Below are 17,864 nucleotides of genomic sequence, written 5' to 3'. Positions count from 1 at the left end.
ACTATATATAATATACTATATATAATATACTATATATAATATACTGTATATAATATACTATATATAATATACTATATATAATATACTGTATATAATATACTATATATAATATACTATATATAATATACTATATATAATATACTATATATAATATACTATATATAATATACAATATATAATATACTGTATATAATATACTATATATAATATACTGTATATAATATACTATATATAATATACTATATATAATATACTATATATAATATACTGTATATAATATACTATATATAATATACTATATATAATATACTATATATAATATACTATATATAATATAATCTATATATAATATAATCTATATATAATATACTATATATAATATACTATATATAATATACTGTATATAATATACTATATATAATATAATCTATATATAATATACTATATATAATATACTATATATAATATACTGCGGCAGAATTTCCATTTCAATGACCGTCATCCGGTGGAATTGAAATATCAAAATCATAAAATGGTCATTCAGATTGATCCTCCATATTTTATGTATTTCATGGCTGCTCAATCGTTCCCCCTCTACCCCATAAATGATCATATGATTGGCTGTTCTCCCCCCCCCCTCTCTCTTCTCTCTCTCCCTCTACCCCATAAATGATCATATGATTGGCTGTTCTCCCCCCCCCCTCTCTCTTCTCTCTCTCCCTCTACCCCATAAATGATCATATGACTGGCTTGGCTGTCCCCTCCCTCCCTCCCTCCCTCCCTCCCTCCCTCCCTCCCTCCCTCCCTCCCTCCCTCCCTCCCTCCCTCCCTCCCTCCCTCCCTCCCTCCCTCCCTCCCTCCCTCCCTCCCTCCCTCCTCTAAATGATGACATGATAGGCCTGTCTCTCTCTTCTCTCCCCTCTCTCTCTCCCCCCTCTCTCTCTCTTCCCCCCCCCTCTCTCTCTCCTTTCTCTCTCCCCTCTCTCTCTCTCTCCCCTCCCTACCTCCCTCCCTCCCTCCTCTAAATGATGACATGATAGGCCTGTCTCTCTCTTCTCTCCCCTCTCTCTCGCTTCCCCCTTTCTCTCTCTCCTTTCTCTCTCCCCTCTCTCTCTCCCTTCCCCCTCCCTGCCTCCCTCTCTCCCTCCCTCCTCTAAATTATGATATGATAGGCCTGTCCCTCTCTCCCTCCCTCCCTCCCTCTCTCTCTCCCTCCTCTAAATGATGATATGATAGGCCAGTCCCTCTCTTCTCTCCTGGTCTAGTGGGATATATCTCTATTACCATCTTCATTATAGATGAGTCTTTAATGCACCGTCACATTAGGACAGACTGAACTGGACTGGACCCCCAATAATGGCCATTTGATCCTGAGAGTCTGGGTCATATTATCTCTGGCCACAAGGTTGTACTACAACCTGGTCTTTACAGTGGGTTCTGGGAAAGTTATATGGTCAGAGATTCTAGATAAATAACCAAGGTGTTGTAGCCTTCAATCAGGGTCTCACTGTGTCAGAGAGGACAATGGGTCATGTCCACTAGTCTTCATCAGGGTCTCACTGTGTCAGAGAGGACAATGGGTCACGTCCACTAGTCTTCATCAGGGTCTCACTGTGTCAGAGAGGACAATGGGTCATGTCCACTAGTCTTCATCAGGGTCTCACTGTGTCAGAGAGGACAATGGGTCATGTCCACTAGTCTTCATCAGGGTCTCACTGTGTCAGAGAGGACAATGGGTCATGTCCACTAGTCTTCATCAGGGTCTCACTGTGTCAGAGAGGACAATGCGTCATGTCCACTAGTCTTCATCAGGGTCTCACTGTGTCAGAGAGGACAATGGGTCATGTCCACTAGTCTTCATCGGGGTCTCACTGTGTCAGAGAGGACATTGGGTCATGTCCACTAGTCTTCATTAAGGTCTCACTGTGTCAGAGAGGACAATGGGACATGTCCATGAGCCTACTGTACTGAAACCTGACTGAATGAGTTCAGTGTTCAGTCTTGTATAAACACACTAGGGAATAGTGTTCCATTTGGGAGCAGGATAACTACAGGTTCAGATGAATGACAGGAAGGAGAAAAGTCTCTATCTACAGGTTCAGATGAATGACAGGAAGGAGAAAAGTCTCTATCTACAGGTTCAGATGAATGACAGGAAGGAGAAAAGTCTCTATCTACAGGTTCAGATGAATGACAGGAAGGAGAAAAGTATATCTACAGGTTCAGATGAATGACAGGAAGGAGAAAAGTCTCTCTACAGGTTCAGATGAATGACAGGAAGGAGAAAATCTCTATCTACAGGTTCAGATGAATGACAGGAAGGAGAAAAGTCTCTATCTACAGGTTCAGATGAATGACAGGAAGGAGAAAAGTCTCTATCTACAGGTTCAGATGAATGACAGGAAGGAGAAAATCTCTATCTACAGGTTCAGATGAATGACAGGAAGGAGAAAATCTCTATCTACAGGTTCAGATGAATGACAGGAAGGAGAAAAGTCTCTATCTACAGGTTCAGATGAATGACAGGAAGGAGAAAAGTCTCTACAGGTTCAGATGAATGACAGGAAGGAGAAAAGTCTCTATCTACAGGTTCAGATGAATGACAGGAAGGAGAAAAGTCTCTACAGGTTCAGATGAATGACAGGAAGGAGAAAAGTCTCTACAGGTTCAGATGAATGACAGGAAGGAGAAAAGTCTCTACAGGTTCAGATGAATGACAGGAAGGAGAAAAGTCTCTACAGGTTCAGATGAATGACAGGAAGGAGAAAAGTCTCTACAGGTTCAGATGAATGACAGGAAGGAGAAAAGTCTCTACAGGTTCAGATGAATGACAGGAAGGAGAAAAGTCTCTACAGGTTCAGATGAATGACAGGAAGGAGAAAAGTCTCTACAGGTTCAGATGAATGACAGGAAGGAGAAAAGTCTCTCTACAGGTTCAGATGAATGACAGGAAGGAGAAAAGTCTCTACAGGTTCAGATGAATGACAGGAAGGAGAAAAGTCTCTACAGGTTCAGATGAATGACAGGAAGGAGAAAAGTCTCTCTACAGGTTCAGATGAATGACAGGAAGGAGAAAAGTCTCTACAGGTTCAGATGAATGACAGGAAGGAGAAAAGTCTCTACAGGTTCAGATGAATGACAGGAAGGAGAAAAGTCTCTACAGGTTCAGATGAATGACAGGAAGGAGAAAAGTCTCTACAGGTTCAGATGAATGACAGGAAGGAGAAAAGTCTCTACAGGTTCAGATGAATGACAGGAAGGAGAAAAGTCTCTACAGGTTCAGATGAATGACAGGAAGGAGAAAAGTCTCTACAGGTTCAGATGAATGACAGGAAGGAGAAAAGTCTCTACAGGTTCAGATGAATGACAGGAAGGAGAAAAGTCTCTACAGGTTCAGATGAATGACAGGAAGGAGAAAAGTCTCTCTACAGGTTCAGATGAATGACAGGAAGGAGAAAAGTCTCTACAGGTTCAGATGAATGACAGGAAGGAGAAAAGTCTCTACAGGTTCAGATGAATGACAGGAAGGAGAAAAGTCTCTCTACAGGTTCAGATGAATGACAGGAAGGAGAAAAGTCTCTATCTACAGGTTCAGATGAATGACAGGAAGGAGAAAAGTCTCTACAGGTTCAGATGAATGACAGGAAGGAGAAAAGTCTCTACAGGTTCAGATGAATGACAGGAAGGAGAAAAGTCTCTACAGGTTCAGATGAATGACAGGAAGGAGAAAAGTCTCTATCTACAGGTTCAGATGAATGACAGGAAGGAGAAAAGTCTCTATCTACAGGTTCAGATGAATGACAGGAAGGAGAAAAGTCTCTACAGGAAGGAGAAAAGTCTCTACAGGTTCAGATGAATGACAGGAAGGAGAAAAGTCTCTACAGGTTCAGATGAATGACAGGAAGGAGAAAAGTCTCTACAGGTTCAGATGAATGACAGGAAGGAGAAAAGTCTCTACAGGTTCAGATGAATGACAGGAAGGAGAAAAGTCTCTACAGGTTCAGATGAATGACAGGAAGGAGAAAAGTCTCTACAGGTTCAGATGAATGACAGGAAGGAGAAAAGTCTCTACAGGTTCAGATGAATGACAGGAAGGAGAAAAGTCTCTACAGGTTCAGATGAATGACAGGAAGGAGAAAAGTCTCTCTACAGGTTCAGATGAATGACAGGAAGGAGAAAAGTCTCTACAGGTTCAGATGAATGACAGGAAGGAGAAAAGTCTCTACAGGTTCAGATGAATGACAGGAAGGAGAAAAGTCTCTCTACAGGTTCAGATGAATGACAGGAAGGAGAAAAGTCTCTATCTACAGGTTCAGATGAATGACAGGAAGGAGAAAAGTCTCTACAGGTTCAGATGAATGACAGGAAGGAGAAAAGTCTCTACAGGTTCAGATGAATGACAGGAAGGAGAAAAGTCTCTCTACAGGTTCAGATGAATGACAGGAAGGAGAAAAGTCTCTATCTACAGGTTCAGATGAATGACAGGAAGGAGAAAAGTCTCTACAGGTTCAGATGAATGACAGGAAGGAGAAAAGTCTCTACAGGTTCAGATGAATGACAGGAAGGAGAAAAGTCTCTACAGGTTCAGATGAATGACAGGAAGGAGAAAAGTCTCTATCTACAGGTTCAGATGAATGACAGGAAGGAGAAAAGTCTCTATCTACAGGTTCAGATGAATGACAGGAAGGAGAAAAGTCTCTACAGGAAGGAGAAAAGTCTCTACAGGTTCAGATGAATGACAGGAAGGAGAAAAGTCTCTACAGGTTCAGATGAATGACAGGAAGGAGAAAAGTCTCTACAGGTTCAGATGAATGACAGGAAGGAGAAAAGTCTCTATCTACAGGTTCAGATGAATGACAGGAAGGAGAAAAGTCTCTATCTACAGGTTCAGATGAATGACAGGAAGGAGAAAAGTCTCTACAGGTTCAGATGAATGACAGGAAGGAGAAAAGTCTCTACAGGTTCAGATGAATGACAGGAAGGAGAAAAGTCTCTACAGGTTCAGATGAATGACAGGAAGGAGAAAAGTCTCTACAGGTTCAGATGAATGACAGGAAGGAGAAAAGTCTCTACAGGTTCAGATGAATGACAGGAAGGAGAAAAGTCTCTACAGGTTCAGATGAATGACAGGAAGGAGAAAAGTCTCTACAGGTTCAGATGAATGACAGGAAGGAGAAAAGTCTCTACAGGTTCAGATGAATGACAGGAAGGAGAAAAGTCTCTACAGGTTCAGATGAATGACAGGAAGGAGAAAAGTCTCTACAGGTTCAGATGAATGACAGGAAGGAGAAAAGTCTCTATCTACAGGTTCAGATGAATGACAGGAAGGAGAAAAGTCTCTATCTACAGGTTCAGATGAATGACAGGAAGGAGAAAAGTCTCTATCTACAGGTTCAGATGAATGACAGGAAGGAGAAAAGTCTCTATCTACAGGTTCAGATGAATGACAGGAAGGAGAAAAGTCTCTATCTACAGGTTCAGATGAATGACAGGAAGGAGAAAAGTCTCTACAGGTTCAGATGAATGACAGGAAGGAGAAAAGTCTCTACAGGTTCAGATGAATGACAGGAAGGAGAAAAGTCTCTACAGGTTCAGATGAATGACAGGAAGGAGAAAAGTCTCTACAGGTTCAGATGAATGACAGGAAGGAGAAAAGTCTCTACAGGTTCAGATGAATGACAGGAAGGAGAAAAGTCTCTACAGGTTCAGATGAATGACAGGAAGGAGAAAAGTCTCTACAGGTTCAGATGAATGACAGGAAGGAGAAAAGTCTCTACAGGTTCAGATGAATGACAGGAAGGAGAAAAGTCTCTATCTACAGGTTCAGATGAATGACAGGAAGGAGAAAAGTCTCTATCTACAGGTTCAGATGAATGACAGGAAGGAGAAAAGTCTCTATCTACAGGTTCAGATGAATGACAGGAAGGAGAAAAGTCTCTATCTACAGGTTCAGATGAATGACAGGAAGGAGAAAAGTCTCTACAGGTTCAGATGAATGACAGGAAGGAGAAAAGTCTCTACAGGTTCAGATGAATGACAGGAAGGAGAAAAGTCTCTACAGGTTCAGATGAATGACAGGAAGGAGAAAAGTCTCTACAGGTTCAGATGAATGACAGGAAGGAGAAAAGTCTCTACAGGTTCAGATGAATGACAGGAAGGAGAAAAGTCTCTACAGGTTCAGATGAATGACAGGAAGGAGAAAAGTCTCTACAGGTTCAGATGAATGACAGGAAGGAGAAAAGTCTCTACAGGTTCAGATGAATGACAGGAAGGAGAAAAGTCTCTACAGGTTCAGATGAATGACAGGAAGGAGAAAAATCTCTACAGGTTCAGATGAATGACAAGAAGGAGAAAAGTCTCTATCTACAGGTTCAGATGAATGACAGGAAGGAGAAAAGTCTCTATCTACAGGTTCAGATGAATGACAAGAAGGAGAAAAGTCTCTATCTACAGGTTCAGATGAATGACAGGAAGGAGAAAAGTCTCTATCTACAGGTTCAGATGAATGACAGGAAGGAGAAAAGTCTCTATCTACAGGTTCAGATGAATGACAGGAAGGAGAAAAGTCTCTACAGGTTCAGATGAATGACAGGAAGGAGAAAAGTCTCTACAGGTTCAGATGAATGACAGGAAGGAGAAAAGTCTCTACAGGTTCAGATGAATGACAGGAAGGAGAAAAGTCTCTACAGGTTCAGATGAATGACAGGAAGGAGAAAAGTCTCTACAGGTTCAGATGAATGACAGGAAGGAGAAAAGTCTCTACAGGTTCAGATGAATGACAGGAAGGAGAAAAGTCTCTTCTCAACTGTCTGAAGTTCCGAAAGTTAAACATGTATAAATAGAATCCATTGAATGGGAAAATCAATGATGTCATAATGAGTGGACTGGCAGCCATATTGAGTGGACTGGCAGCCATATTGAGTGGACTGGCAGCCATATTGAGTGGACTGGCAGCCATATTGAGTGGACTGGCAGCCATATTGAGTGGACTGGCAGCCATATTGAGTGGACTGGCAGCCATATTGAGTGGACTGGCAGTCATATTGAGTGGACTGGCAGCCATATTGAGTGGACTGGCAGCCATATTGAGTGGACTGGCAGTCATATTGAGTGGACTGGCAGCCATATTGAGTGGACTGGCAGCCATATTGAGTGGACTGGCAGCCATATTGAGTGTACTGGCAGCCATATTGAGTGGACTGGCAGCCATATTGAGTGTACTGGCAGCCATATTGAGTGTACTGGCAGCCATATTGAGTGTACTGGCAGCCATATTGAGTGGACTGGCAGCCATATTGAGTGTACTGGCAGCCATATTGAGTGGACTGGCAGCCATATTGAGTGGACTGGCAGCCATATTGAGTGGACTGGCAGCCATATTGAGTGGACTGGCAGCCATATTGAGTGGACTGGCAGCCATATTGAGTGGACTGACAGCCATATTGAGTGGACTGGCAGCCATATTGAGTGGACTGGCAGTCATATTGAGTGGACTGGCAGCCATATTGAGTGGACTGGCAGCCATATTGAGTGGACTGGCAGCCATATTGAGTGGACTGGCAGCCATAATGAGTGGACTGGCAGCCATATTGAGTGGACTGACAGCCATATTGAGTGGACTGGCAGCCATATTGAGTGGACTGGCAGCCATATTGAGTGGACTGACAGCCATATTGAGTGGACTGGCAGCCATATTGAGTGGACTGGCAGCCATATTGAGTGGACTGGCAGCCATATTGAGTGGACTGGCAGCCATATTGAGTGGACTGGCAGCCATATTGAGTGGACTGGCAGCCATATTGAGTGGACTGGCAGCCATATTGAGTGGACTGGCAACCATATTGAGTGGACTGGCAGCCATATTGAGTGGACTGGCAGCCATATTGAGTGGACTGGCAGCCATATTGAGTGGACTGGCAGCCATATTGAGTGTACTGGCAGCCATATTGAGTGGACTGGCAGTCATATTGAGTGGACTGGCAGCCATATTGAGTGGACTGGCAGCCATATTGAGTGGACTGGCAGCCATATTGAGTGGACTGGCAGCCATATTGAGTGTCCCGTAGCTCACAACAGATGATAACTCACTTCCTCTACTGTACTCTATAATGTAACCTTGGCTAACTCTCTGCTGTCTCTCTACAGGAGCAGCTGTCCCTCCAGCAGAATGGGTCCGTCCCCTCCTCAGGCGTGCTGACTGTATCCTGGAGCCTGGACAGAGAGGGGCTGAAGCTGCTGTCTATCAGCCTGGCTGTGGTGGCTATCCTAGTGGTCTTCATGTGGGAGAAACTCCACTGAGACAGAGGGGCTGGAAGACATGGACCTGGGCCTGTATTTATAGAGCGTCTCGGAGGAGGAGTGCTGATCCAAGATCAGGGCCCCCTCCTTTACAATCATCCTTATATTCTACAAGGCAAAACTGATCCTAGATCAGCATTCATACACCGAGACTCTTTATGAATAAGGGACCTGGATCAAATACATATGGAAATTATTTCCAAGTACTTTGTACTGGGCAAACTAAATCAAGCGTAGCTCGAGTATTTGAAAGAGTTTGACATATTTATTTGGCCCTATAGGTTTGGTTGAAATGGGTTTTGGATGGGTCCTAGTTTAGCTTTATATGAGGAAAAACCTCTCAGTCTTGGACAAAGACGGATTGAATCTGAAGCTGCATATGAGAGTTAGGAAGAGGAGACGAGGGTAGGAAACAAGGACAGGAGATAAGGAGAGGACAGGTTAAAGAGATGTTGTGTGATACTCTGATTTAAGATGGTGGATATCTTTAATTAAAAAGTATTTATTTTGACCACAAGGAAACAGACACAGAAGAACAGGTATATTTTTTGGTAATGAATTTACACCACAGTAAAAGCCCTCTCTGTGTCTGTCGTACTGTCGTACCACATTGTAATTGTTTATCAAAACATGGTTCGTTTTTATTTCCATTTTGACGTCAGTCTACTACTGAGTAGATGGAGACCCCTATGTGCCCTGGTATGAAGTAGTTAGGGAACAGGGTGCTATTTGGGATGTAGTGATGTTACAGTGTGAAACTGCATGTTGTTGGATTCTATTCATGTACATCATAGCAGTGGATCATCTCCTATCCCAGGGGACTTATTGTCTGGCCTAGATCCCTGTCTGCCTCTCAAATGACACCCTATTCCCTATATAGTGCATTACTTTTCACCAGGACTGGCACCCTATTCCCTTTATAGTGCACTACGTTTCACCAGGACCCTATGGGGGGGGGGTCTGGCCAAAGGTAGTGCACTATATAGAGAATAGAGTGTCATTTGGGACACAGACTTGACAGTGTTTTCTCATCTTTGTTTGCAGGGTAAAGCTAACCTTAATAAACTTTAATAAACCACAACTCCATGTTCTCTGTCTGGCTTTTTCTTTGCAACTCTTCCTAGAAGGCCAGCATCCCGGAGTCACCTCTTCACTGTTGACGTTGAGACTGGACAGAGGAACTCTGTCTAGAAGGCCAGCATCCCGGAGTCTCCTCTTCACTGTTGACGTTGAGACTGGAGAGAGGAACTCTGCCTAGAAGGCCAGCATCCCGGAGTCGCCTCTTCACTGTTGACGTTGAGACTGGTGTTTTGTGGATACTATTTAATGAAGCTGCCAGTTGAGGACTTGTGAGGCGTCTGTTTCTCAAACTAGACTCTCTAATGTACTTGTCCTCTTGCTCAGTTGTGCACCGGGGCCTCCCACTCCTCTTTCTATTCTGGTTAGGGCCAGTTTGCGCTGTTCTGTGAAGGGAGTAGTATACAGTGTTGTACGAGATCTTCAGTTTCTTGGCAACTTCTCACATGGAACAGCCTTCATTTCTCAGAACAAGAATAGACTGACAAATTTCCGAAGAAAGGTCTTTGTTTCTTGCCATTTTGAGCCTGTAATCGAACCCACAAATGCTGATGCTCCAAATACTCAACTAGTCTAAAGAAGGACAGTTTTATTGCTTCTTTAATCAGAACTACAGTTTTCAACATAACGGCAAAATGGTTTTCTAATAATCAATTAGCCTTTTAAAATGATAAACTTGGATTAGCTAACACAACGTGCCATTGGAACACAGGAGTGATGGTTGCTGATAATGGGCCTCTGTACGCCTATGTAGATATTCCATTTTAAAAAATCAGCCGTTTCCAGCTAAAATAGTAATTTACAACATTAACAATGTCTACACTGTTTTGTAACTTTAATGGACAAAAGAAATGTGCTTTTCTTTCCAAAACAAGGACATTTCTAACTGACCCCAAACATTTGAGCGTTAGGGTATATCTGAGTCTATGTTCAACATGTCTGTCAGCCTGTATATATCTGAGTCTATGTTCAACATGCTTAATTTAATGGGACGCTGGCCTGTATTGATGGGATGCATGATGGTTGGTGGCAGTGCTGTATATTGTTGATATGATGGATGATGGTGGGGGTGTAGGTCCTGTATGTTGTTGATATGATGGTGGGGGTGTAGGTCCTGTATGTTGTTGATAGAATGGATGATGGTGGGGGTGTAGGTCCTGTATGTTGTTGATAGAATGGATGATGGTGGGGGTGTAGGTCCTGTATGTTGTTGATAGAATGGATGATGGTTGGTGGCAGTGCTGTATGTTGTTGATAGAATGGTTGATGGTTGGTGGCAGTGCTGTAAGTTGTTGATAGAATGGATGATGGTGGGGGTGTAGGTCCTGTATGTTGTTGATAGATTGGATGATGGTTGGTGGCAGTGCTGTAAGTTGTTGATAGAATGGATGATGGTGGGGGTGCTGTATGTTGTTGATATGATGGATGATGGTGTGGTGTAGGTCCTGTATGTTGTTGATATGATGGATGATGGTGGGGTGTAGGTCCTGTATGTTGTTGATAGAATGGATGATGGTGGGGGTGTAGGTCCTGTATGTTGTTGATATAATGGATGATGGTGGGGGTGTAGGTCCTGTATGTTGTTGATATAATGGATGATGGTGGGGGTGTAGGTCCTGTATGTTGTTGATATAATGGATGATGGTGGGGGTGTAGGTCCTGTATGTTGTTGATATAATGGATGATGGTGGGGGTGTAGGTCCTGTATGTTGTTGATATAATGGATGATGGTGGGGTGTAGGTCATGGAAGATGTGGTGACCCCCAGTCCTCTGTAGTAATGGTAGATGTGGTGACCCCCAGTCCTCTGTAGTAATGGTAGATGTGGTGACCCCCAGTCCTCTGTAGTAATGGTAGATGTGGTGACAGTCCTCTGTAGTAATGGTAGATGTGGTGACCCCCAGTCCTCTGTAGTAATGGTAGATGTGGTGACCCCCAGCCCTCTGTAGTAATGGTAGATGTGGTGACCCCCAGTCCTCTGTAGTAATGGTAGATGTGGTGACCCCCAGTCCTCTGTAGTAATGGTAGATGTGGTGACCCCCAGCCCTCTGTAGTAATGGTAGATGTGTTGACTCCCAGCCCTCTGTAGTAATGGTAGATGTGGTGACCCCCAGTCCTCTGTAGTAATGGTAGATGTGGTGACTCCCAGTCCTCTGTAGTAATGGTAGATGTGGTGACCCCCAGTCCTCTGTAGTAATGGTAAATGTGGTGACTCCCAGTCCTCTGTAGTAATGGTAGATGTGGTGACCCCCAGCCCTCTGTAGTAATGGTAGATGTGGTGACTACCAGTCCTCTGTAGTAATGGTAGATGTGGTGACCCCCAGTCCTCTGTAGTAATGGTAGATGTGGTGACCCCCAGTCCTCTGTAGCAATGGTAGATGTGGTGACAGTCCTCTGTAGTAATGGTAGATGTGGTGACCCCCAGTCCTCTGTAGTAATGGTAGATGTGGTGACCCCCAGTCCTCTGTAGTAATGGTAGATGTGGTGACTCCCAGTCCTCTGTAGTAATGGTAGATGTGGTGACAGTCCTCTGTAGTAATGGTAGATGTGGTGACCCCCAGTCCTCTGTAGTAATGGTAGATGTGGTGACCCACAGCCTCTAGGATAAACAGAAGTACAGCCCACAGGAAGTAGTATTTGATGAAATGACACCACCATCCTTTCTCCTCACAGATTAGCTAGCTGGGTTTGAGTAGGATTTCACTGATGTTCCAATTCTTCTTCTTTTAATCCCTGTTTTTATTGAAGAACACACAAAAAAATAGTTGAAATAAAACATGAAAAATAGGAACGTCTGGCAGGTACAAGCACACGTCATACTTTCATCAGATTAGTTACTGTTACGTCATCTTCAAGTACGAAACCCATTTTTCTCCAGTGTTTCTAGCTTCTCTCCTCATGTATTCTTTAAGCCCGGGGTTTATACACTTCATACAATGTATTTCTTTAACCATGTCTATCCGATGTGTCACGGTGGGAGGGTCTTTTTTTGTGGAACTGTGCACCGTGGAGCGACTCACCAAGGTTGGCAGGTGCACGGTGTTTTCTCCGACACATTGGTGTGGCTGGCTTCTGGGTTGGATGCGCGCTGTGTTAAGAAGCAGTGGTTGGGTTGGGTCGTGTATCGGAGGACGCATGACTTTCAACCTTCGTCTCTCCCGAGACCGTACGGGAGTTGTAGCGATGAGACAAGTAGCTACTAAAACAATTGGATACCACGAAATTGGGGAGAAAAAGGGCAACAAAAATATATATATTATACAGATTTGAAACAGGTGTATAAACAGGTGTAGAAACAGGTGTATAAACAGGTGTATAAACAGGTGTAGAAACAGGTGTATAAACAGGTGTACAAACAGGTGTACAAACAGGTGTATAAACAGGTGTACAAACAGGTGTACAAACAGGTGTATAAACAGGTGTACAAACAGGTGTACAAACAGGTGTATAAACAGGTGTACAAACAGGTGTACAAACAGGTGTATAAACAGGTGTACAAACAGGTGTACAAACAGGTGTACAAACAGGTGACGCAAAAAAAAAAGATTTTTTTTGTTTACATATGCTCTCCTGAATTTTCAGGGATGAAGCCGAGGTCGTGTGCGGGCCAGCTCAGCAGTTTGACCTCTCTAACTAAATGAATTTGCTACCCTAAACCCATGTCTTAAGAGAGAAATTAATCCACCAATTTTGTCTTTTGGATATTTTTATTGCCATGTCCTTGTTACCCAAAACTGACTGTATGGGTATCTCAGACGGTTTCCACTAATTGGTCTTTTGACCAATCAAATCATATCTTTTCACGTCAGATCTTTTTCAGAGCTGATCTGATTGGTCAAAAGACCAATTACTGAAGAAAAAAAAGATCAGAATTGGGCTACCTGTCTAAACGCATCCAGAAGTGTGTGGATGTTTCTGCTTTAATTGACAGCCTCTCGATGAACGCCACGAGACAGCATTGATTGCACCCGTCAACGTAACGATTATATGCCAAACCCATATCAGAATATCAGCAACGGAGTAATTGACAATCAAGGTTCAAGACTGTGGCCATCGCCTGCAATCATTTAGGTGGAGACGTGGAAGTTTGTGCGTCACCTTTAGAGACGTGTTCCTGGGTGTTAACGAGAGGGGATCTGATAGATCCGTGCTTCTACACCTGCATTGCTTGCTGTTTGGGGTTTTAGGCTGGGTTTCTGTACAGCACTTTGAGATATCAGCTGATGTACGAAGGGCTATATAAATAAATTTGATTTGATTTGATTTGATCTCTTCAGGGCTGTACATACAGACCAAGGATGTGAACCCGTAACTGACAGAATAAAGGGAACACTTGAGGAAACGAGGGCTCAAAGTAAACTGAAAGCAGATGCTTCCACACAGGTGTGGTTCCTGAGTTAATTAAGCAGTTAACAACCCATCATGCTTAGCGTCATTGTATTAAAAAAAATGCTAGGCAGGCCAATATTTTGGCTACCATGGCTATCCCCCCATAGGATGACAATGCATCCACAGGACACGATTAGTCACTTGTAGCATCGATGTCAAGGTGCATTGAAACTGTTCTGGCCCACAGCCCTATTGCAGGAAAGGGGGATACCTAGTTAGTTGTACAACTGAAAGCATTCAGCTGAAATGATTCAGAGAGGTGCGAGGGGGGGGTGCTGCCTTAATCGAAATCCACGTCATCGGCACCCAGGGAACAGTGAGTTAACTGCTTTGTTCAGGGGCAGAACGACAGGTCTTTACCATGTCAGCTCGGGGGATAAGATCCAGCAACCTTTCGGTTACTAGTCCAACGCTCTAACCACTAGGTGACCTGCCGTCCCTACACTCTAACCACTAGGCTACCTGCCTCTAACCACTAGGCTACCTGTCTCTAACCACTAGGCTACCTGTCTCTAACCACTAGGCTACCTGTCTCTAACCACTAGGCTACCTGTCTCTAACCACTAGGCTACCTGTCTCTAAACACTAGGCTACCTGTCTCTAACCACTAGGCTACCTGCCTCTAACCACTAGGCTACCTGTCTCTAACCACTAGGCTACCTGCCTCTAACCACTAGGCTACCTGTCTCTAACCACTAGGCTACCTGCCTCTAACCACTAGGCTACCTGCCTCTAACCACTAGGCTACCTGTCTCTAACCACTAGGCTACCTGCCTCTAACCACTAGGCTACCTGTCTCTAACCACTAGGCTACCTGCCTGTAACCACTAGGCTACCTGTCTCTAACCACTAGGCTACCTGCCTGTAACCACTAGGCTACCTGTCTCTAAACACTAGGCTACCTGTCTCTAACCACTAGGCTACCTGTCTCTAACCACTAGGCTACCTGCCTCTAAACACTAGGCTACCTGTCTCTAACCACTAGGCTACCTGCCTCTAACCACTAGGCTACCTGTCTCTAACCACTAGGCTACCTGTCTCTAACCACTAGGCTACCTGCCTCTAACCACTAGGCTACCTGTCTCTAACCACTAGGCTACCTGTCTCTAACCACTAGGCTACCTGCCTCTAACCACTAGGCTACCTGTCTCTAACCACTAGGCTACCTGTCTCTAACCACTAGGCTACCTGCCTCTAACCACTAGGCTACCTGTCTCTAACCACTAGGCTACCTGCCTCTAACCACTAGTCTACCTGCTGGTGCTTTCTTTTGGCAGTTACCTGAATGTTCAAGAACTCTGCAATCAGTTTTCTGGATTTCTTTTCAAGACGTAGATGGTGTTAAAGCTAGAATCCTTAGTTGAAACAATAACAAAGTCCGATCCCTGCCCCTGTTTTGCTAAAAAAGCTAAAGGATTGAGGCTTGAGAAATGTAACCAGTCACAAATTCGTAGACGAGCTATGGATGCCAGGACTCACCATCCATAATATCAAATGTATATTTTTAACCATACAGTGTTTGTTTACATTTACGATCTTTACAAGTAAAACAAGCTTATATTTTGAGGTCTGATGGGATGTTTATTGTTAATTGTTTACTCCATGTGTAACTCTGTGTTGTCTGTTCACACTGCTATGCTTTATCTTGGCCAGGTCGCAGTTGTAAATGAGAACCTGTTCTCAACTAGCCTACCTGGTTAAATAAAGGTGTTCTCAACTAGCCTACCTGGTTAAATAAAGGTGTTCTCAACTAGCCTACCTGGTTAAATAAAGGTGTTCTCAACTAGCCTACCTGGTTAAATAAAGGTGTTCTCAACCCGCCTACCTGGTTAAATAAAGGTGAAATAAAAAACGACAGTTCACAGTGAGGGCATTGTGGGAATTGGTTCAATAAAGGTGTTCTCAACCCGCCTACCTGGTTAAATAAAGGTGTTCTCAACCCGCCTACCTGGTTAAATAAAGGTGAAATAAAAAACGACAGTTCACAGTGAGGGCATTGTGGGAATTGTTGCTCCAACAGAGATGTGACTCACGTAAGATATTATTAGTATATTATTCAAGAATCAATAGGTATTGATCGTTCATTTATAAGTCCAAAAACTAATGTAGCAAGTGTATGGTCCAGCTTTAATGTTTAAAGCACAACAACAAACCAGTCTTCTCGCTTGTTAATGCAATTAGACAGTTAATTATAAAGTTAATTGTAAAGTTAATTGTTGAGTTAATTGATGGTAAAATAGAGAAATCCATCTTAATAACAGCTTGAAGACAATAGTCATACCAAGAGAGACATCCCATCCTGCAGATTTCATTTCCTTGTTACAAAGTGGTTAATGACATCTGCAGTTCCTCCCACAGCATTGAAGTGCTCCGTCTCCACAAGCACATTAGAGGGCTGTTAAGATGAATGTTGTTGACTGGCACAAATGTTGACTTAGGTCCCCAAATGACTTTGAATTACCCTCAGTTGATTCAGTCAAAGGCATAAGCCCAAACACTGGCTCGGCTGGCAAGTGACCAACACACTCAATACAAGCAATCTTTATCACAATGGGTTGTTGTGAAATCCCAAGGTGCATTGCAACAACGGAGGAGTGTGTGTGTGGGTTAGATAACACCGACAGAGCCATGAAGCCAGCCAGCCACAAGGGCCACACAACTTAGGAACATAGAGTCAGACAGCCAGACTCGAGGGCCACCCAACTCAAGGACACAGCGCACCCCTCGTAGGGAAAACTAAAGCCCTGCATTGAGTTTAATGTTTACTACGATGTGTTTGCCAAGTCATTTCCCTTGGAACAGTCACTATGGTGTGTAGAGCACTGTAAACACAGAGACATCAATGGGTAGAGATAGGAAGGGAGAAGGGTAGAGATAAAGAAAGAAAGAAAGAGAAGGAAGGAAGGAAGGAAGGAAGGAAGGAAGGAAGGAAGGAAGGAAGGAAGGAAGGAAGGAAGGAAGGAAGGAAGGAAGGAAGGAAGGAAGGAAGGGAGAAGGGTAGAGATAAAGAAAGAAAGAGGGAAAGGAAAGAAAGAAAGAGAAAGGAAGGAAGGAAGGAAGGAAGGAAGGGAGAAGGGTAGAGATAAAGAAAGAAAGAAAGAAAGAGAGAAAGAAAGAGAGGGAAAGGAAGCAAGGAAGGAAGGAAGGAAGGAAGGAAGGAAGGAAGGAAGGAAGGAAGGAAGGAAGGAAGGAAGGAAGGAAGGGTAGAGATAAAGAAAGAAAGAGGGAAGGAAAGGAAGGAAGGGAAGGAGAAGGGTAGAGATAAAGAAAGAAGGAAGGAAGGAAGGAAGGAAGGAAGGGAAGGAAGGAGGAGGGTAGAGATAAAGAAAGAAAGAAAGAAAGAAAGAAAGAGAGAAAGAGAGGGAAAGGAAGGAAGGAAGGAAGGTAGGAAGGAAGGACGGACGGACAGAGAGCTCATATTTGTGCATTGAATCCATAAAGAGAGGATTCACTGAATTAGAATGTAACGTGAGTTTCCATCCGGTCCTTTGGAACTCTCACAGTTCTGTTAACTGGGCCGTTCATTTATAGTACATTTTTATATGGTTTAAGTGCATTTGGACTCAACAAGATCCTTTCATTACTGAAATTAAAATGACAATTTCTGCTTGGTGAAACTTCATTTGGTTCATTTGAGGCTATTGATGTTCACAGTGAGGGGCATTGTGGCTCCAACAGAGATGTGATTCACAGAGAGAAGAGCTGAGATGAGGATCTGGCCCACGTTTACATCTGCCCCGGCGTCCCAAATGAGACCCTATTTCTTATGTGGTGCACTACTATTAACCAGAGCCCATTGGGGAGTGCACGGTATAGGGAATAGGGTGCCATTAGAGCCCAATCCATGAAAAACCAGAGTGTTCCCTCATCTCACCATGTGATGCTCACTTCCCTATTACCATCAATTATTATCTAATGCTTTTTCATCACATTACACTAACTGGGCAATGAGGTGATGTGATACGACGCTGGAAATACCTCTTCCTTTCTAGTACAGATCAGTGGGACAGCAGCCTCTCATCCTGTCGCTGGAACTCATTGTTCTTGTGAGATGCCTACAGTGCTGAACACTGTGGTGTTTTAGTGCTGACTACTGTGGTG

The 17,864-nt window shown here is 43.5% G+C and overlaps 1 protein-coding gene across 1 annotated transcript in view; it reads left to right on the top strand.

Annotated features, from left to right (window-relative positions):
• Window positions 1-9,379, top strand: part of LOC116362549 (threonylcarbamoyladenosine tRNA methylthiotransferase-like) — a 60,758-nt gene extending 51,379 nt beyond the window's left edge. Inside the window, exon 3 of the mRNA XM_031816622.1 lies at window positions 8,146-9,379. Within this exon, the coding sequence (XP_031672482.1) occupies window positions 8,146-8,298 (153 nt within the window). The 3' untranslated portion in view covers window positions 8,299-9,379. The remainder of the gene's footprint in view (window positions 1-8,145) is intronic.
• Window positions 9,380-17,864: the final 8,485 nt, after the last annotated feature.

This window comes from Oncorhynchus kisutch, unplaced genomic scaffold, assembly GCF_002021735.2.
Source record: "Oncorhynchus kisutch isolate 150728-3 unplaced genomic scaffold, Okis_V2 scaffold840, whole genome shotgun sequence".
Lineage (NCBI taxonomy): Eukaryota > Metazoa > Chordata > Actinopteri > Salmoniformes > Salmonidae > Oncorhynchus > Oncorhynchus kisutch.
Note: the sequence above shows the minus strand (reverse complement) of the source record. Positions and strands in the feature narration are given on the sequence as shown.